Source organism: Cupressus sempervirens, chromosome 10, assembly GCF_028749045.1.
Source record: "Cupressus sempervirens isolate cs-2001-9-10 chromosome 10, ASM2874904v1, whole genome shotgun sequence".
Taxonomy (NCBI): domain Eukaryota; kingdom Viridiplantae; phylum Streptophyta; class Pinopsida; order Cupressales; family Cupressaceae; genus Cupressus; species Cupressus sempervirens.
Window position 1 is genome coordinate 429858740 of NC_143127.1, and position 23520 is coordinate 429882259.

The following is a 23520-nucleotide window of genomic DNA, read 5'->3' on the forward strand; positions in this document are numbered from 1 at the left end:
AACATGTACCAATTAATAGAGAGAGAGAGGGGCACATTTAATTAGAGATGGGAGGGAGAGAGGGAAGGAGAGATGTAGACAAATGTGACTTAGAAAATATAGGTGTGAGAGATGGAAGGAGAGAAGAAGAGGGAGATATCAATCATTAACTATTTCTAATGGAGTAAGGAGTCTTATTATTTTCTCTTCATAGAGATTTGGTTTAAGACATGTTTGGATCATTTTAAGTGGACGTATAATTTGATTAGAAACTATCACATACTATACAAATGTATACATAAATAGATCAAATCTATTTTTAATTTATCTTCAAAATATCTTCGGCATACCCAGTGCACACCAAAGTGTGATTGCTAGTTATATTATTGTGATTCCTTATTGATAATTAAACCAATTAGATGTTGTAGAAACACTTCATCTAATTGGTATTTTTTTATTTAAACAAAATTAGGCAATAAAGAAAACCTATATGCATGCACGCTGTGAATTAAACTTCCTTTTTCACAAGGAAAGGAAAAAGCATATCCAACATGTACTCCATTACATAACGCATTGCAAATGATAAAGTTTTAAAATGGTGCTCTCCATAGGATTTCTTTTATGTACAACGAATGCTTCATTTTGGAATCAATAATATATACAAATATGATCCCAGAAAATGAAATCCAATAATTATTTCATTCCACTTAATTTAACAGCACAAAACGCATTCTGAACTTCGTGATAAAATGGAGACAAGCAGTCCCACATATATAATGCATTGGCTGCAAGAATGTTACAAATTCTCATAACACTAATAAGAAAGGTTAGCTTTACATGTTTTACTGTTTCTACTAAGAAGAGTGGCAAAGAAAGGTTAGCTTTGCATGTTTTTCCTCTTCCTGCTAAGAAGAGTGGGAATGATGGACATGATACCAATGAAAAATAATGTACCGATTGTTCTGAAATCATACAAATCGCTCAGGGATTTCAAATCTCCAAGAGCGAGGCCAGCCTGCATCCATACAAGTAACAACACTGATATCACGTTCATAACAACCTTAATCTAACAGTCCGTTCCATAAACACCTCATTGTTAATGTGAACGTATTATAAAATAACATTTACAGATTCACCAGATCCTAAAGCCTCCAAGCAATACTCAGAATGCCATTCACCTGCCAGAAATACTAAGGATGTTCCAAGCAAGATCCACCAAGTCCTATATTCATGCAAGGGAGTTTATGGAACATTCTAATTGCCATACAGGGAAAAACAACCCTCCCTAAATTGAAGGAGTCAGAAAAAATACTGAAACAAAGAGCTCACTGGGTAAATATCTTTACATGAGATTTTGGCCCTATGGGAACCTTGATGAAAAGAGATGCCTTTCAAAATAGTTATTTCTGATTCTTTCGAGATATGAGCAATTGGAAATTTCATGTTGAATGGGACCGTTTTGCCACAAATCCCACCAAATATCCTGGGATGCGCTAAGAAAATTCCAGTAGGTCACTTCCATAAGAGACTGTCTAAGGAATCACAAAGAAATTTTTCTTTGGTCTACTTGAAGACACAACAAAAGGCAGACTTGTCCATGAAAATATGAAGCTGTAAACACACATTTACATTCCCAAACTAAGAAGTATTATTAAACTGCTTGACGATTAAAATACATTTCTATTCTTTGATGGTCAAACCTTCATGTATACTTGGTGGGATTATATTTGAGCAGAAACAAAGCTCTTGGAAGAATTACATCAGTGCTCAAATAGCGCACAAAGGTGAGAACAAAGTTCATCTCATTTTTCCTTTTGAAATGAAAAGAAACATTACCCTGAGCAGAAGTCCCTTGGACAAGTGTAATCATCAAGGAGACCTATGGTCAGGACAGGGATGGTCACATAAGCAAGCATACTCAGATTTGTAGTTACTTTGACACAGTGATGAAAGAAAACCAGAAATTATTTTCATGAACATTAGAAACTTATGAGACCAACATTTCATCTTCAGTGATATTACAGTCAACAGCCAAATGACATATTCTATCAAGCAAAAGCTTCTTCTGGTCTTATTTTTCTATGTGCACCTCAATATGATATTATATTTAGATACTCGCACGAATTGATTTAAAACTTATGATCCTGTCATGATCTTACCCAATGATTTACTGAATTCATTTACATTACTTGTTATGAGAATCAATTTTAAATTATTTGAATTGCTGTGGCTTATTCTTTCAGTGATCTGATAATTCAGCTGTGGACCTGGGCATGTTTGTTGTTCAAATTTTCCATTACATCCTATCATCTGATAATAACGAGGATCTTTGCACGGTCAGAGGTAAGAAAGATGAATCTGGAGGCATTATAGACCATCTACCAGCACGTGCAGACACGTAACATATTATTGGCTGTAACAGTATACTCTGACAGTCAAGTCTTGTACTACTCTTGCACAGGCTGTTGACATATATGTGGAAGGATAGCACGATCTGTTGAAGTACTCATATATCCCTGTAGATGTTGGTAAAGGATACAATTGTGCAGGTACGCACACTTAAAATGTTAAGCATTCAATGTATTCTGTATACATCTTTTGACAAATAATACATGTATGTGTGTATAATCATATCAAATATTTATACAAAGAACATCTGATACAACTACACATATTAAACATTAATGATTTAGTAAATGAGTATGTTTATATTTGTGTCTTAATAAACCATGTTAACATAAAAGTAAGGTTACAACTATAAATATGTGCAACAAATATCATATTGATATAAATAAGCACCAAGTGCTATTGTGGTCACTATTGTCTATTAATATTTCAAATCAATAGGTCGAGATGTTGGAATAATCATAGTTAAATTTCTAAAGCTTGTGAATTGACAAGCATAAATGAAGACTCAGCCCAAAATCTAACAGCTCAAGCTTCAGTTAGTTACCCCACAGCGAAGAGTGTAACATATGGTCACAAAGAAGTAGATACACTTGAGAATAATGCTAGTGTATTGTTATTAGTTCAAGATCATCTGTCTTTGATCATTTTCCCAGGCATTCTCATTAACTCTAAGACTCTTGACTCAAAAAACTTCCCTAAATCAGAACTGTTACAATTCATTTTTCTATTGGTCTTCATTCTTAAGGTTGTTCCTGCCAGCTGCCACCATCACTGCCATAGCTCTGCGACTGAGATTCTTGCAAACTAGGAGCTTTTAATTTTGTTAACTGACAGTAGATCAATAAAAAGCCATGGTGGCTTTCTTGTTCAATGTGTTATTAACATAGCTGTCTCTGGTATTATGGTGTGGGAGAATAAATTTGCTTATATTCACCAGTTTTTTTAAGTGGGTTGGGAACATTTGGTTCGAGAAACTACTCCAAACCATTCAAGAACTCTGTGCACAGAGGGAAGTTCTGAATCCAGGCTCTATACTATGGTGACTGGTAATATTATCTTATGTTTTCTTTTAAACGATTTTATCTTGTGCTTCATGAAGAAACATGTATATATTGTGAGGGGGAATTATTCTGTGCTTACTGTGAATGCCCAATAAAGGAAACTTCGATTTTCAGTGTTCGCCAAATGTATAGTTTACTACCTACCTGTATGCTGGGTCATATGTTCTCCAAATAATCAAACGAATCCTTCAGTCTTGCATGCATATGACCATTGACTGGGTATTTGGATCAATGCATTTCATTAGCAAGTATTTCTGGTGTCTCCATTATTAACAGAAATCCTGCACATGAATTGGGCGAAGGCTTGAGATTTGACATCAGGTCAAGCTTTGGTTCTGTCTTGGAGCTTTGTTGCTGACCCTGAGGCGATAAATGTGAAATATCTTTGTTCAAAGGCTGCCTGTCAAGTTGTTCGCATGGCGTTATTTGTTAATGTAAGTGTGGCATGGTGTTTGGTCAAGGTGTATCTTGATACTCATCTTTATTAATGATTCAAAGGTTTGAACTAGTCATAAATAACAATACTGAAACATTATGTTAAACAGACTAACAGTGTTAACAGGACTTTTCTTGAGTACTGAAAGTGGAACAGGTTTGGATTAAAATGTTGTCCATCCTAAATTGACTGTGTGTTCACTGATTCTTTTTATTTAAGTTATAGCTTTGAAAGATGTTTAAGATATAACAAATCAATCCCAACCTTGAAAAATGAAGTCTGATGTTGGTGATAATCCTGAAAGGCGAGTTGCAACACTGGCATATCAATGAGATTCATTTTACTTATAGCAATTGAAATCATAAATAGGTTTAAATGGTGAATATACAGTCACAAAATCAGCTGGCTACTCTCAACGCCGTTCATTGTTTGATGTTGGTCTTATGTTCAATATTGACACTCTTCCTTGCAGATGTACTGTCCATAAATGCAACCTTTCTGATAAATTATAGGGTTTAAAAAGAAAATATAACTTGTTTTAAATGTCAAGTTCTATCAATAGAATACAATGTTGAGAGTCTGACAAGACTATGGCCTGACTATAATGTAAATGTGAGTTATTGTTGCATAATTTGGTCTTTTGAATTTAAATGTCATCATTATTAATTGATTTCCTTTTATAAGATTAAAATTGACAAACTAAACTAAAGAAGGCTGTAATGATGACTACTTGAGATTAACCCTTAATTTACTTATTTACTTGATTATTGTTAACTTCTTATCTAATGAACACAACAAATATATTGATATAGTTTAATGGTAAAGCAAATTTAGTTTTATGTGTTCACTAATCTGAAGATCATTATTTATTAAAGGAAACCCTGGGTGGTCTCCTTCAAGTTACCCTTTCACTAAACCACTCAGTCTGCATACAGTGTGGGTTTGTCTTCCCAGTCTTCCCCTTCATTTCAAGGATAATTCTTGTTTTCAGGCCATTGGCAACTACTGATCGCTCTCTAAAGGTGGATGATACAATGGCCTCCATAGGCCTCTCTAACTTTGCAAGCATTCTGGTTGACATTAAAATCTCCACAACTCTTCCCAGAGATGTGATTCTCATGGTGGGGGATAAAGCATGGAGTCAATTGATGGATTATGAGGGCCTCCCACTTCGAAGTTATTGGTGCTTCTCTACTAGTTACCTGGGAACAAATTGTTCTCTCTTGCTTCGTAGAGGCTCTGTCACTAAGTAAGACCCCAATGATGAACATTTGATTGTGCAGGCTTCTCACGCTTCATCTGAGGATGGATCACAAGCTGATGATGACTCCTCCCTCGATGATGCTCCTTCTGTAGATCTGGATGATGCTCCTGCTGCAAATTTGGATTCTCCAGTCCCTCTGAATCCGACTAATCCTCCTACTGCTGGTGCAGCTCCCTCTGGTCATGTAGACCCTTCTCCGTCTACTGCTCCTGCTCTGCTCCAATCTTTGGTTGATGATGTGCAGCCTTCACCAATGTGCCCCTTGTACTGACAGTTTTTTAGAAAGGGTTTCACCACTTGCACTCCCTTGTGGTGGGGATCCTGGCAATATCACTTGTTCAGTTGTCCAACGGCACAGGAATGATTGTTCTTTAAATTCTCGTATTCCTCCCCACACTATGGATTAGTGGTTTCCCACTCTTAAGGTGAGCCACTAGCTTTTCTGCTAGTGTGTCATTTATGACCTATCCTTGTAATAGCTAGCACCTTTAGTGTGTTGTCGATCTTTATTAACACCTATGGAGCTATGGTTGTGTAAGGTGCAGCAACCTTATTCTATTGCTGTTTTATATCAAAAAGCTAAGTTACTATATTCGCCCTAGCAACTGCAAAATCAGAAGACGGTTTGTTGGACAAGAAAAGTCGGTTCAAATTCGATTCCAAATCAATTTTTCTCTGTGCAATTCATTGCAAAGTCATTCAAACGGACCTTGGTCGACTTTCCAGCCATTTTAAGAAAATGCCAAAATAAACACGCAAACCGGTGAGGAATTTGGATTAGTTTCAACAAATTTCAGTAAAATTGGGCAAATTTTGAAATTGGTTGACTTTCAACGGTAGTACTATTAGTTTATTTTATTGATATTCTAATGTAAACCTAAAAAGTAAAAACACAGCATTTCTCATTTTGTAAAGTTGTCCCCAAACACATCCACCACAATTTTGTCTTCCACAACATTTGTGTTCCATAGTTCCACGGCATTTTTTAATTTTATCTCTCAGTGTTTGTTTTCCACAGTTGCTTGGCATTTATCTCTCAGCGTTATTGCTTGATGTTTGTCTTCTTGTTATTGCTTGGCATTAGTAAATCAGCATGGATTTTTTCCTTGCCTCATCTTGGGGGTTTTTGTCTTCCTCACAGCAGATTTTTGTCTTGCATCAGCAGCATCTTCAAGCCCATGGATTATGAGTGGCAGTGTCATCTTCCTCTCTACAGGGTAGCATTTTTAAATATTTTTTAACGTTAAACCATTTTTATATAATAATTTATACAAACTAATAACAAATACAAGCTCCATTCTAATTACTACCAATACATGATTAGCCTATACTAAGATTTAGCCTTCATACGTATATACATCAAATATCATGTATCAGTATTGGTATATATCAGGAATCATTTTTGTTTATCTTTCTTTTTTGTTCATTGTAGATTCAAGAAATGGCGGCAAATGGCGGCAAGTGGTTCTAATGCTGAAAACCCCCACTTCAAAATAGACAGATGCTCCCCATCATGGAAGTATCTAGAAATGGTTCAATCAATGCCACGTAGAGGAAGTTATGTGTGGAATTGCAACTAATGCATGGAGGAATCTAGTAGCTCTTATAGTAGAGTGAAAGCACATTTGTGCTTCATTCCTCAAAAAGTCATAAAATTTTGTACAAGGAAGCCAGGAGTTACGGACTGCTACCTAAAACCCTCCTTCCAAACCACATTGTCAACAAATACATTCAAGAACAAAAGCAAGCTGATGAAGCTGTTGGGAGAGCAAATTCTTCCCATTCATTGCAAAGTGGTAGACCTTCAAAGAAAGGAAAAAGATCATCTATGTCTTCAACTACCAGTCCCAATGAACCACCTACAGAGGGTCATCCATTCTTGCGTTCTACTCAACAACAGGGTGCAAGTAAGTGAGCAATGGGACCCTTGGAAACATCATTTCAAAATAACGCTAAAGACATTTCTGATCAAGCCATAGCGAGATGCATCTACACAAATGCAATACATAGTGAAAGCAGTTAATGAGGCTCCAAAGGGATTCAAGGGCCCTGGTTATGAGAAGTGTGCACCACTTTATTGGATGATGAGGTGGCCCATGTAGAGGTTGTTATTCTACCCATCAAGGATTCATGGATTGAAACAAGTGTGACAATAGGTATCAGATGGATGGAAATGTAAGGAAACTTGAAACCAAAAATATCACTGTTTCCACATAACACATAATAGATCTGAAGCAAATAGGCACTTAAAATCCATATGCAAGAGAATAGAAAACATAACCACAAAAATGTAACACAAGATATATCCTAGGAAAACCCTCATATAGGGAAAAAAAACCAGCCATCAAAAGCATCTATCACCATGGATTATTCAACAAAATATCATTGTAATACAACAAAATATCATTGCTACCTAAAACCCTCCTTCCAAACCACATTGTCAACAAATATATTCAAGAACAAAAGCAAGCCGATGAAGCTGTTGGGAGAGAAAATTCTTCTCATTCATTGCAAAGTGGTAGGCCTTCAAAGAAAGGAAAAATATCATCTATGTCTTCAACTACCAGTCCCAATGAACCACCTACAGAGGGTCATCCATTCTTGCATTCTACTCAACAACAGGTTACAAGTAAGAGAGCAATGGGACCCTAGGAAACATCATTTCAAAATAAAGCTAAAGACATTTCTAATCAAGCCATAGTGAGATGCATCTACACAAATGCAAATAGTGAAAGCAGTTAATGAGGCTCCAACGGGGTTCAAGGGCCCTGGTTATGAGAAGATGTGCACCACTTTATTGGATGATGAGGTGGCCCATGTAGAGGTTGCTATTCTACTCATCAGGGATTCATGGATCGAAACAGGTGTGACAATAGGTATCAGATGGATGGAAATGTAAAGAAACTTGAAACAAAAAATATCAACGTTTCCGCATAACACATAATAGATCTGAAACAAATAAGCACTTAAAATCCATATGCAAGAGAATAGAAAACATAACCACAAAAATGTAACACAAGATATATCCTAGGAAAACCCTCACAGAGGGAAAAAAACCAACCATCAAAAGCATCCATCACCATGTATTATTCAACAAAATATCATTGCAATACAACAAAATATCATTGCTACATAAAACCCTCCTTCCAAACCGCACTGTCAACAAATACATTCAAGAACAAAAGCAAGCCGATGAAGCTGTTGGGAGAGCAAATTCTTCTCATTCATTGCAAAGTGGTAGGCCTTCAAAGAAAGGAAAAATATCATCTGTCTTCAACTACCAGTCCCAATGAATCACCTACAGAGGGTCATCCATTCTTGCGTTCTACTCAACGTTAGGTTGCAAGTAAGAGAGCAATGGGTCCCTTGGAAACATCATTTCAAAATAAAGCTAAAAACATTTCTCATCAAGCCATAACAAGATGCATCTACACAAATGCAATACATAGTGAAAGCAGTTAATGAGGCTCCAGAGGGGTTCAAGGGCCCTGGTTATGAGAAGATGTGCACCACTTTATTGGATGATGAGGTGGCCCATGTAGGGGTTGCTATTCTACGCATCAGGGATTCATGGATCGAAACAAGTGTGAAAATAGGTATTAGATGGATGGAAATGTAAGGAAACTTGAAACCAAAAATATCACCGTTTCCACATAACACATAATAGATCTTAAACAAATAAGCACTTAAAATCCATATGCAAGAGAATAGAGAACATAACCACAAAAATGTAACACAAGATATATCCTAGGAAAACCCTCATAGAGGGAAAAAAAAAACCAACCATCAAAAGCATCCATCACCATGTATTATTCAACAAAATATCATTGCAATACAACCATGGAAGCCTTCAAAGCCATAGCCACAACCAAACAATCCAGTGAACAACATGAATTCAAACATCCCATGCCATGCTTCCAACCTCCACAAATGCCCTTGACTAACCTGTCTCACCTTGTCTTGCTCTTTCTTACATCAACAACTACCCTTGTGATTGCTTATATAGTAGCAAGCTCCCACAAAACCACCAAGTGGTACACATTTACCATGTGCTACTTACCCCATTGACCCACATTTAGGTGCTCTTCTAGGTGGAACATTACACAATAAAATATAATAATACAATATAATAAGCAACACACAATCTTAACAAGACAGATGTGAGAAATCATCCTTTGGTGGATGTTATTTTAGTGTCCACAAAAGGTGCAATGTTTTTTAATGCTATGGACTGTAGAGGAGAGGTGAAGGATAGTCCTTTCATTGCAAACATTTTCATCCAAGTCCTTGAGCAAGTCAACCCTAAGAATGTCGTTCAAGTAGTAACCGATAATGCCAACAACCGTAACGTTGCTGAATTATTGGTTGAAGATCGGTACGAACACATTTCTTGAACACCTTGTGCTATGAACTCACTCAACCTAATGCTGCAAAATATTGGCACTAAAGTTTAGTAAATTAAAAAAATGTATTAAGACGCATAAGATATCCAAATGTTTGTCACAAACCACCATATGACACAAGCCATATTTAGACAATTCTTGAAGGCAAGAGCAATTGTTTAAAATTTAAACATGTTTTAAAAATCTAGTCACTTTGGTTTAGCAAACTTTCTATGTTTTTAAATTTTAATTTTAATCTTGATTTTTAATTTTTAATTTATTATTTTTTTGATCTTAAAATAGGTTGTTGAGACCTACTTTGCCTCCAACACTATTGTTTGAGACACCTTGTCAAGGTTAAAAAGGCATTGTCTAGAATGGAAATAAATGCTAATTAGAGCATATAGAAGCAATCTAATAGTGCCAAGGCAGCTGCCATTAAGGCATTGATACTAGATGACTCTTTGTGGGATCCTGTTGACTACCTTCTAAAGTTCCTCGAGCCTATATTGAGCATGATCCAATACATTGACATGGATAGGCCTGGCTTGTGTGAGGCATATGATGGCATTAACTCCATTATTGAGGATATTAGAAATATCATAAATGAGAGAGAGGATGATCCTGATGAAAAGCTCCTCAAGGAGCTACACTTAATCATGGTAGAGAGATGGAACAAAATGACTACCAGTTTGCATCAACTTGCCTTTGCACTGAGCCCCAGATTCTATACCCAATCGATCCTCAAGATGAGTACCACTAGAATTGCCCCATACAAAGATCCTGAAGTTATTAAAGGGTACAAAGCAGCCCTTCAATAACTTTGTCCCGAGCACCTACAACCTACAGTGAGGTTGGAATTTATGAGTTTTGCGAGCACTGATGATTCTAGTCTTGAAGCTCTTGAAGACAAGAACAATGTTGATGCCCATAAACGGTGGTAAATTTCTAATTTCTTATTGATAAAATTCAAAACTCTTCATTCTGTGATTTCAAATTTGTAAATCTTGATAGGTTGCTAGTTCATCATCATCTGACCAGAATTGGAGCACATAATCCATCCACTCAATAAAATGCAACCAACTAAACTCCAAGACGGCAAATAACTTGGTCTTCGTGCATTCAAATTTGAGCCTTACAATTCACAAAGAGAATACTTACAAAAAGGGGAGGCAAAATATTAAGATGTTAAACCAGAGTATGGGGGATTGAAAGCCCTCTATGATGCACTTGCAATTAATGATGGTGACCGTGAGATACCTAGTGATGATGAAGCTGATCCTGAGGCTGTGCCTAAGACTATTGATGCTAGTGGCACTAATTGTGCTTCTAATCTGCAACTGCATAATGATGATGATTTGTTTGATGATTCGTGATGATATTTGATCACATATGACTGATCAGTAATGTTGATATTACTGTTTTTGAACTGAAACATTGGTTTGGTGGTGCATTTTCACATTTTGTTATCTCATTCAAACTAAATTGTTAATATATGTGGTGGTGTATTTTGCTAAATTGCTTTAACATTAGCATAGTGGTGTATGAACTTATTTGCTGCATCATATCTTTACATATATATAAAAATATTAAAAATTGGGCAATGTTGAATCCAAATCTCAAACCTGCATCCAAACTGGAATCCGAACCAGCAACTTAGTGCATATACAATCAATTTAGCATCATTGAGACATTCTCTATTAATTTATCGTTTTGTAACCAGTTGCTTTATCAAGGGTATGTCTGTGTCTTGAACCACGGCGATGGTGAATATGGGATTTCGGATTGAAATAACTTCTCTGACTCGCCTTTATTTCATGAATCTCTATGTTATAGATGCATTCAGTTTAGCAAGTGCTATGATCATATGAATGTTGATCTATGTTATTTGTTCAATATTTTTAAAAGAGATTATTGTGTATTGATCCATTTTTGTGTGCATGTTGAGATCCTTCTCAAGGAAGACTAGACTACAAAGAGATGACTATTCTACAATTATACCTTTGAATGTTGATCATAAATTTTTGTTATATCACAGGGAATAGTGTACGTTTTTAGCATTGATCTCTATATTTCACTTCATGATATAGGCTGATTCTATGAATTATTATTATTCTCTCTTGGTTGTAGGAGAGATCAGGAAGCAATAGATTGGTGAGAGATTACAAGCAAAGTCATGCCCATTGTAGAATGAACATGACAACACTGCTTGCAGCCATGGGACTGAATTGGTTACCCAACTTCATTACAAAGAAAGAACCTATTCAGATTATCTTTAGAAATAGAAATGACATTCAGAGGGAGACTATTCAGCTGTGGGAATCAGATTTAGAGGGAGCTTAAGTAACAGTGGGAGAATGCCTAATTATTTGCAAGCTTTTGTAGTACTGTGATTGCTAAAGCTCACTGTTTGGTCAACTTGAAATCAGCACTCTTATTGTGATAATCAAAGTAGTAAGAATGCTGCCCCTACTGAGAGGGAATCTTTGTTGAGAAAGAATCTCAGTCATTATAAATGTTGCTAATGAGTTCTCTGTAAGAGAGAAGTTCAAGGTGAAATCCCTTGTTATGAGTTCTTCTCTACATGAGAAATTTGAGGTGAGATCCCTTGTTCCACCCTCTACAAGTAGGCATGGTGGAGATGCATTCTTCTCTAGGAGAAATTTGAGGTGAATGCCCTCGTTCCACCCTCTGCGAGTAGGCATAGTGGATCCACCCTCTACGAGTGGATCCAGCACTGCAAGTAGGCATGGAGGAAATGTATTCTTCTCTGGGAGATATTTGGGGTGAAAGCCCTCGTTTCACCCTCTGCAAGTAGGTATGGTGGATCCACACTCTACAAGTAAGCATGGTGGACACATAACTTTAATCTTATGATTTTATCGTTCACCCTCTAGAAGTAGCTATGGTGAATTGTGTTATGCTGCAGTAAAAATATTTTATTGAGAAAATCGATGATGAGAGTTTGTTATTGACATTTTTTGTTGCAGTTGTGTGTGCCTAGCACACTAAAGATCTATCTCTTGCTAAGAGGGAGTGTTGAAGAATATAGCTGTGATAGAGATCTTTACCACTGATATTGACATATGATTTAATTCAATATGTCTTCATCTTAGGTTCTGTTGAAATTGAGATTATGCCTTTGTATCCCATCAGCAGCTAGAGAAGAGATTTATGGTGACATTTCCATCATATTCATTTATATCTTTCTTATAATCAAGTGAGCACGACATGGCATCCAAGGTGTGCTAGGTGTCTCCCCCTAAATATTTGACATTTCATTATATTAAGAGACCCCTGACATGCGAAGAGACATGTGTTTAGAAATATGATGAGACACACATTTGGAAAATGAAGACTTTCGGTTATGATATGAAGAGTCTCTCGATTCAAGATATATATGATTGCTTTGTGTGTTGACTGTGTGTACAGTTGAAAGCATAGTACTCGGTCCTCTATTATTTAATAAAAGAGATATATTTTTAGTGTGGCTGAGTTTTTCCTCTCAAGTTGGAGGGCTTGGAGGGCTTTCCCAGGATAAATTGTTGCACCTTAATGTGTCTTATTGTTCTTCATTTTGTTTATTGTTGTTTATCTTTACTTCTGGGCATAACTTTAACGGTCCTCTTTGCAGTTGTATAGGGTACTCCATAGCTGTAAAGGGATTTGTAGGGGGCATCATCTGTGTTTCCTCAAGAAAAATGTGCAATATAATAGAGCAATCTTAATGCATAAAATGTTTATATGGATGTTATTCACTCATTCCTATCCTACATTATCAGCAGACCAAGTGCACAATGTAGATTATTTTAATGCCAACATCTCCTTATACGTGCTGCTCGCTTTCAGTTTACAATTTAGATAAACGGCAGATTTTAATCCATAGCATTTAGTTTATTGACTTTCATTTCCAAGTGTAAAGAACTTGGCACTAGCATTACATGGTAGGCAAGCTGCTTCACAAAAGAAACTCAAGTGATGATATGAATTAATAAAAGTGTAATGCATTATGCAATCAAAAAAAGAGCTGAAAACTTACCCTCACTGTAATGTAAGCTGCTGGAATGAGTCCAAAAAATGTTGCTAGAAAGAATATATGATACGGTATATCCACAATCGGTGATGCAACATTGATAAATGTGTTTGGCAAAGTTGGTGTTATTCTGAGGAAAAGCATGTAATTCAATAAATTCTCCCTACGTTTGGCCACCTGCAACAGATATAGCTCAGTATCAAACCTGAGTATGAAACACAAATCCCAAAAATTACAATGTGCATACAGTACATAATTCCAAAAGATCCAACTGCCTATATATCTTTGGTATCAAAATAACAATAAAAATATTTAATCTGAAACCAAAACTCAAGACAGCAATAATGTGACCCTCTTAACAATAAACTAAGTACACTTAATATCTGTATTAGCATGTACTGTATCAAAAGGAGCACACATAATAAACTCCTCTATGAATTTTGTAAGAAAGGGGGTGTTGATATACCTCAGCTCGAAAGAACCTCAACTTTTCTGGCCACAAAGACAATGCAATAGGCCTACCAATCAGCTTTGACAGAAAATAACAGGATGAGGCACCAGCAGTCGCAGTGAAAAGAACTAGAGCAAGACCTTTTGCTGTTCCAAAAAGAGCTCCAGCCAGCAAGGACATAAATATCGTTCCAGGGATCATAAATGTCTGCATGAAAATGTATGTTGCACAGTATCCTAGGATAACCTGAGCTGTGTAATCTTTAGTATAGTTTGCCAGGTGATTTCTGTATAGTCAAAATTATAACAATCAATTGCCTGTTTTGTCTCCTAAACATAATGTCAGCTATTAAAAATCATGATAAATTACCCTGCAGTTATTAGTAAGTTTAAAAAGTAACAAAAAAACAAAAGCAGTACAATCTTATGTAGGAAATGCAGACAAACATGAGAACATCTCAATATTCTGTAATCAAGACAGGTGAAACAGAGGAATAATTTATTTCTTAAGTTTTCAGGATTATAACAATATCAGGTCCTATCGCCCTTTTTCTGGATTTAGGCAAGGATACTGATAAAACAAACACGTTACATCCTGATCCACATTACAAAGACATTATGATTTTCAAAACTTCAAAATATTAACCTAAAATGCTCCATACAAATTATGAAACATGAAAACTGCATAACTAAACTAGTCTTAGAAAAAATCCTTAAGGCCATGGGAGCAAGTTACAGGTGAAAACTACAAGATAAGTGCAGAAGATACTATTGATATAAACTTTGAAAATATATCAAACAAAAGAGGGATCTTGAGCAGGAGACTTCACCAGAAAGTCATTAAAACCAAAAGTGTCATAAGCACTGGCTACTAAAGGTACCGAAAAATGACAACACTACTCTAGTCTAAATCATAAAACTAGACCAACATATCAAAAACAGCAACTTCAGAGGAAAAGCCTGAGCAAGCTGCATGTTTTTGAGTTACCATATGATCGCAGTCGAGTGCTTTAAGCCTACTGACCATTAACCACGCACTAGCTAGTCATCCTATGGCCATCTCTAGGTACATGAAGAAAATGATCACAGTTGAGAACTTTATGCCTTGTTCACTATTAACAATGATCTAATAAGTCATCATATGACAATTTCTAGGTATAAGACATTGTTGGAATAGTCAAGGTCGGGTTAACAGAAAAATTGGAAACCTGCAGTAAGCAGAGTTGACCAGAATCTAACAACACTGAAAGGTTGACATTCCTGTCCCATTCAGCCATATACAAATTACAAGAAGAAAGATAATGGTGACGTACTGTGCTGCATCTTAACATATTACACATAAGTAGCGGTTAGCCTGAAAGGACTGCCAATAAAACCAAGAAGTCCCAGTTCCAATCTGTTCACATGCTACAGCACTCACCAATATGCAATAAAAATATTACTGTCCCCAATAGACATCTATAAGCATGAGAAGCAAGATGATTGAAGATGACAGTGGAAAATATATGAAACTTGACAGCATTAAGTCTATATCCAACCCTAAAGGATTCCTGATAAAGAACGGTTAAACTGAAAGGAGTGTCTAAAAAACCAAGAAGCCTCTTAGGTAGTTTCTATGTGCTTGGCAATGCGATAATGCATATCACTGTCCAATGAACACATCTATAATATGAGAAAAATTAAAATTATAATATAGATACAAGAGTTCAAGATAAGAGAAAGCGGCTGGTGGTTTTGCATTCTGTTGTAATGTCCCCTTTTTTAGCATTCATAGCATGATGTTGTCGTTAGCCTATTTCCCCATGGTCCCGTAGGCTAACCAGGACATTAAAGGGACTTAGAGGCCATTTGGCCTAGATAGTTTCAGTTGCAGGTCTTTCTAAGGGGTTTTGAGGCAACTTTGGGCATACTTACTATTTATAGTAAGTCATCTTGGATATGGTCGAACATCCAGTGGCAGCGGTATGTCGATGGTAATTGTTTAAAATCGACAAGAAGACTTGTTTATCATTGATATGATTTGTTATGCATTGATAAAGCTATTTTATAAAGTTAAATTTAAATATTTAACTTTATTAATGCATAGACTATAGTTTGTGGAAAATATTTAAATTAAAAGAGTCCCCTTTATTTTATAACACATTGGAGACATAAGTTACATAAAGGGAGTTATCTTTTATCCCACATTGAGAAAACGAAAGATGGAGCTCTTGTGAGAAAACTATAAAAGAAATGGAAGAGCTTCTTTTTAGCATGCTTGGAAATATCAAAAAAATTGGGAAATTTGCTGGAGATTATGTCTCAATAGTTTGGAGAACGAAATCCCTTCAAGCTGGAAATCTTGACGCCATTGAAAGATATGGCTTGAGATTCAACATAGTAGCAATTCGAAAAAGCGGAACCGAAAAAGCAAGCTGAAAAAAGCGAGTACGAAAAAGCTGTCCGAAAAAAGCAGAACTGAAAAAGCAGGCTGAAAAAGCGGGTACGAAAAAGCAAGCCGAAAAAGCAGTTCGAAAAAAGCAAAGTAGAAGGGGCAGCATAGAAGAAAATTATTACAGCCATCTACAACCAGGTTCTTTGTTAGTATTGTTTTTTAGGGTGTTATGAGCTTTCAGCTGTAAGTGTGCATTATACCAGCATTATCATTTTGTAATCCATGTAAATGCCAAAGTCTTGGCCATATTTCATGAGCATTGTAATTTTCATTGCAATTAAGAAGATAATAGTTGCTGGTGTCATTTAAGCAATTTAATATCATTATTTATTAGCTAGTTAGTTTGCATACCAACTGTTTGTAAAAATGCCTGTTGGCTGTAGGTGTTCATTTCTCATGCTTAGATCGTATATATGCACTGAATATTGTCAAAATTAGTAGCACACTCATGTTAAGTCATTGTGTAGTCCATTGTAATCTTCTAGCACAAGATTCACATTGATGCAAATTGAAAAAAAAAAGTCATTTGAAGCTAGCTGAAATACTATATCAGTCATACGTCCCTTGCATGTGAATTGTTTGATGAAATTCCTTGAGCTTTCATCAGCATTTTTAAGGGTAGATTTGAGGAGGGTTATTACAGTGGTATTAGAGCTTGCTTGCAAAGTGTTTGACGAAATGTCAAACAACTGAAGTATAAAAATTTTTGGTGTTTGAAGAAGTTATAACCTATTGGGGTTTTTACATCTGTACTTAGATGTAAATGTTACAACATGAACTCTATACCTAATTCCAACAGGGTTGGAATCTCCTAACAGGGATTCAAAGTCTCCTAACAGGGACTCGTATGTACTGATTGTATTTCATTAACTCCTAACAAAGTTCATCCTTTCTCAAGGAACTTTTATATTAGTACATCGTCTTGTGGGTACCATCCCTACCGGGGTTTTCCCTCTGATCAAGTGTTTCCCTAGTTAACAAATCTGGTGTTATTGTGTAAGATTATCTTTCTATGGTTGTTGCATCTACTGTCTATATGTTTCACAATTAATAAAGATATTGAGAGTTGTTTTAATTGCATAACTGATTCACCTCTTCCACACCCACACCCTCCCCCCCTCCCCCGCTCTCAATTATCTTGGTGTTCTTTACTTTTTAACAGTTTCATACATGAAGGATTATTTTGAATGACAAATCAAATAAATTAAAAAAGAAAATCCCTCAGAAACTTTGGAAAGAGACCTAAATTTTCAGACAGGTCCAAGATTTCATCTTAACCATAGAGAGATTTCACAGTTGAGATTGTGAGATCTCATGAGGATCTATCAGGCATAGACCCTCCATGGAACAACAATGACCAATACAGTGAAAGTGGGAGCTTCTAACATTCTCGACAGGGAATTTAATAGAAGACAGCAGACTGTTAAGTAAAGATAATGATAAAATCAAGTATATAATATATACAGGTTATTTTATAAATATGAATAGGAAGATTAATTTTTTGGATTATCAGATATGTACAGGATGTTTTAGAAAAGATGTATAGATGTTTATAGCAAACAGAAAAGTACTGATTGACAATATTTATTTCGTTGTTTAAACTGAGACCCTGCAGTCTGGAGGGTAGTATTGATACAGAATGACAACCCTGTGTGGTCTGCCTTTCAGTTGATACAGCCTGAACTGACACTCATATGATCTGATCATGTATTCTCTTCATGATTTTCGATATTAAAAAATACCACAACAAGTACAAGTGCAATTAGGGAAAGGTAGCTTTTTAGTATTTACATAATTGCCAAGCATTGTAGTTTACACAAATATGGTACCTCAGATCACACAGTCATAAGATAACTGCTTTTCAAATTTCTAACTGTCTGGATTTCAGTCCTTTGACCAAGCTGGCAATAATTCCAAGAATAGGAAGTTTGGTTTTTTGGATTATTAGATATGTATAGGACGTTTTAGAAAAGATGTATAGTGTTTACAGCAAACAGAAAAGTGCTGATTGATAATTATTTTTTGTCTCTTTTAACTAAGACAACTAAGACCCTGCATGGTCTGCAGGGTAGTATTGATATAAAACTGACAACCCTGTGTGGTCTTCCTTTCATATGATACAGCTTAAAATGACTCTCATATGATCTGATCATGTATTCTGTTCATGATTTTCAATATAAAAAAGACCAAAACAAGTACAGGTGCAAAAAAGGTAAAGGAAGCATTTTAGTTTTTACATAACCACCACGCATTATAGTTTGCACCAATTTGGTGCCTCGGACCCCAAAATCATAAGGGGGTTGCTTCTCAAATTTCTCTCTCTCTGGATTCCAATCTTGCAATAATTCCAAGCTTGGTCTGTTAAAGCAGGTAATTACCTCAACCCTCAATCAAAATTAATACATCCTTCACATTTAAAATAAGGGATAGCAACATCCACTTCAAAGATGTGAGAAATTAATCCACTAAGTCACACCCTTCGATCATTGACAATAGATTTACATATCACCCATGATCCCATATGCATAAAGGACTGTAGATACAAAGTCAAAAACTAAAAACTATATGATAGTCTGAAAGTCTCATCAACCAAGATAAATTGCAATAATCTCCTATACTACCCAAATACAAGCAAAAAATAGAGTGTCATGAATCAGAAATTATGAATCTGCAAGTAAACTCCTCGATAAGAACAATTTTTTACACCACAACCTCAGCTATTCAGATGGTCATCATAACATTAACCCCAATATTTATTAAAGTAGTCCCAATTAGGCCCTCATGAGTTGGTTGCTGCCGACTATGACAACTCTAAGTCTTCTAAGGATTTTCTATGCATCTGCAATTAGTACTTAACATCATCACAGCTAACAAATAATGAAATAAACCCTCAAGTTTCAACCAATCAAACATAATGAATTTGCATTATCTCATAATTTCAACATCCTAGACATATAATAGAATTCTTAACTATAAGCATTCATTGCCTAGATATGGTTGCATAAGATGATCCCTGCATGCTGCAAAATTATTCAATAACTATAAGGCCCCTTCCCCAGTACCATATTATAAACCCTAAATGTAATGCCCCGCCAAGGGATCCAAAGAATTTCACTAAGTTTACCAAGCAATTTTTTTTTTAAAAACATGAAATATAAACCATTCACAACTTATACATAGTAACGGAAGCAATAGCAACAATTCAAATGAAAGTAAACATAACATAAGATAACAGGTTACATTCTTTAAAGATCCCTTAACGTTGAATTACATCTAAATCAACTATTCATCTAACATCACATCCTTATGAAATAACAATGATACATCCAATGTTCTTAAACAATATACAAATGTCCTTTTTGTAATTATATTTTAGTTTAACTCAATCATCCACTGTACATGTCACAAGTATGAAAGGCTTAAAAGAATAAACATCCATGTAAATAAAGTACATTAACATCCAATATAAATCCATGATGCAATTAAAGTAAATGAAACCACATATCATAAATGATACATCATCATCATAAAGATAACCATTCATAACATTCGCAAAAGCAATAGTAACATCCAACTGAGTGTAACATAACATACATAACAGACACGATGAAGACAAGAAGAGAAAGAGTGCAAATAGAATATGTGATTATCACGAGTGCACCTGGACACTAATGCTAATTTGCCATGCCTCAGAAGTCCATAGAAAGTCTCTTCCTTCTTCTCATACACAATTCCTCCAAAATCTAAGCCAACCGAAATTCCCACGTGACTAGAAGTGCTTGAAGAAGCATAGAAGCATGTAGAAACATATGAGCATGTAGAAGCATATGAGCTTCTCAAATGCATGTAAGCTTTGAAGCTTCCATTTAAGCTTGTAGCTTGTAGCTTCCATTAAGCTTGTCCAAACACACTAAGAGAGCCTCTATTTAAAGGCCTCTAAGATGCATCTACAGTGTCTCTAGAAACAACTAGAAGATAAGCATGACAACCAAGCATGGGTCTTCTCCAACCTTCTAGATAAGTATTAAGGTTGTAGACACCATGTGTTCAAAATAATATGCTAACTCCTAAGTGTAGACAACTTGTGCATTCTTAGAGTGCAAACTCCAGTGTTGTCTACATGACAACTCCCGAGAATTTGCAAACTCCTATGTGAACAAATAATGCACAATAATTAATATAATATTTACTTTACTCTTTTCAATTTAATTTATTTATTTATTAAATCTCATGCACTAACTCTAATAATTCCACTTTTCAATCTTAATATATTTATATTTTAGTCATATGAAATCTAGAATCTTTTAATAATTTTAATATATTTTCCACTTTTAAATTTCATTTTCCAAAACTTAATTGCTAAAATATTTATTAGCTTTAATAATAATATTATTTAGTCATTTATTTAAAAATGAACTCCAAATATATTATTATTAAAATAACTATTGTCACATTCCAAATTTAAACTTTTAACTTTTATTTTCAAATTTAATTATTTTATTTAATTAATTTTCCAATTAATTAAATAAAATAAATATTAAAATACCATATTAATTTTCTATTTAATTAAACCATTAATTAAATCTTTTAATTAGGCTTAATTAATAGAAAATACATCAAAGACTCATAAGGTAAAAATATGAAAACCCATCGTAGCCAAAATACATACAAAATCAAACCAAGGGTTTAAATCACGAATTACGTCATCTGACGCATTCGAAAGGTATTCAACTCGGATACTTGTCCTAATTTTCCAATTAGGACAAATGGCTTAAATGGTTGGGATTTGGACTTGAGAATTTATCTCCCCTCTCTTATCATTGAGATGATGTGATAGGGTACGCTCACCCTGACAATTCAGGGAAGTCGATACTCGATACCTGCAACCTACATAAAAACCATGCATGTACAAGCACAATATATACTAAACTAAACAGGCAATGGCAGGAAGTGGTGTATCGTGTAGATCTTGACTAACAGGTGACTACGACTCCCTTCCTTAACCACATTAGACACGCCATACAAAAGAACAAACACGCACACCATACACATGCAAGTATGGGGTAAGTATCCATAATAAAACACATGTGATAGTAAATCATTTTACTAATCATCATTAATAATTGCAAACACTGAAAATAATCATCATGCATACATGAAATGTAAAGTCTAAGTAATCTCATCACATATCAACTGAATCCATAGCACAATATCTGATAGTCTCAAAACAATGCTGCTATCCATCAACATGAAACTAACCCTAAAAGAGTTTGACAATGGCAGCAAAATTACAACCTAGGGGTAGGCACTACACTAAATAACACGAATATGGTCAAAACTAGGAAGTGTAAGGAGGTGAGATGTCATGTCTTTGTCTCTCATGCATGGTATGTGAATTACAGACTATTACCATACACTTTATGATAGAATGATGATAAGTAAGTTCCAGGATTTAGGTATGTCATGATTGGCATCATTTTTATTGATATTGGACCTAAGATCTTAATTGAGACTGATTTACATTGTAGTCATTATGTCATAAGTATCGTATTCAAAATTTTATCAGGTTGGTGAGCTAAGACCCTATGGAATAAAGACTCGAGATGTTATAACTTAGAAAACTATGCCGATGGGTTCATAGTATAATATGATCTATTAGGATAGTTGTTTTAGGAGGCCATTGTGAAAAGATGAATTAACACCCGCCCTTGTGACTACTAATAATAATTATAGATAGAAATTGTTATCAATTTAGATAAAGGCCTACTCGGTAGAGCTCGGCATGATGTAAATATTATAAGTCAATTGTTGTACAAGCAATATTAGGTGGATAGGCTACAGTGAATAATGATTAAGATGAAAATATAATATATTGACTAACAGATATAATGGGTTCACCTAATGATTGATTTTGAACCTATGCAGACATGATTTTGAAAACATCCTAATTTCCTGACATTAGTGATTTTACAAACATCTGCCTTATCATGTAATATCTCATAATAATAATGAGATAGTGTTAGCAATCAAACTATATTTAATTGAATCAAGTACACTAGTTGTGATGATTACATGTTGGTGGTTTTGATCTAAGGTATGTAATCGGGACTAATTTTCATGTTCGCTGATTTAGCAATATAGATCCAACATTTCGTTATTATGATAGGAAATGGATTATGATGTGATGTGAAATGTTAAATTGATTATGATGATTTATGATTAAATGTGATGTGCAGATTTTGATATTTTAACATTTTGAATATCTTATTTGAAATGACTAAGTAAAGGAATTCCATTGAATTAAGTTAATATGGATTACATAACGTATGCATTTATGATATATATTTTATATGACCTCCTTGGACTACTGATGCTTGAGTTTAGTGTGCAGGAAGTGGAACCATGGAAATCTTTGGGGGAACAAGTTCCAAACTTATGTGAACATGGCTAGCCAAGGTGAATCTTCAAAAGATTCAAAAGCCTCGTTGTGATGTATTTTATTTCGTAAATGTAAGCTTACTTGTGTGTGAAATTTTTTCACAAAGATGCGTTAGGGACATGTCATGATGATGTGGAATGTGCTTTTATGTGTCACTTGACACTTGTGGATCTTGTGTGTTAATGACATGTCATCTAGGGATTTGGTCATGGTGGCATTTTACCTAAGACTAATTACCTTGTTAATGATTAAATAAACCCACTTCACAAGGGGTAGGATGGGTCGCTATCACAAGGAAATTTGAATTTAGACTTGACCAAGGGTTTGAAGGGTCACTAGGTGATCCCAAAGTGCCCTTTGTGTGAAAATAAGCTACCCATATAATAGTATAACACATTATAGGCCTAATTTTGACCATATTAATGCCTAGATAGCCTAGGGGGCCCTTTTACCAATGCATTCTTCCACCAATTCGAAAATGGAGTTGTCACATGAGCTCTTTCCCATGTTTCCACTAAGTCAAAAATAGCAAACTTAGGGGGAGACAAGTTTGTAAGAGGAAGTGACTTGGTGTTTTTGCTAAAATAGTTAGTGGGAAGGCCTTTTTAGAGGGTCTTGGACAAACTAGTGGGT

At 35.3% G+C, this 23520-nt stretch overlaps 1 protein-coding gene across 2 annotated transcripts in view; it reads right to left on the reverse strand.

Moving 5' to 3' along the window:
* Positions 1-522: 522 nt before the first annotated feature.
* Positions 523-23520, reverse strand: part of LOC149534555 (putative membrane protein At4g09580) — a 31908-nt gene continuing 8910 nt past the window's right edge. Inside the window, exons 2-4 of one of the 2 annotated variants that reach the window (XM_089807871.1) lie at positions 14031-14301; positions 13571-13741; positions 523-994 (exon numbers count right to left, since the gene is read on the reverse strand). In XM_089807871.1, coding sequence (XP_089663997.1) covers positions 857-994; positions 13571-13741; positions 14031-14301 — 580 coding nt within the window. In that variant the 3' untranslated portion in view covers positions 523-856. Of the gene's footprint in view, positions 995-1725; positions 2496-13570; positions 13742-14030; positions 14302-23520 lie in introns of those variants that run through there. The other variant, XM_089807872.1, reaches the window with a different exon arrangement.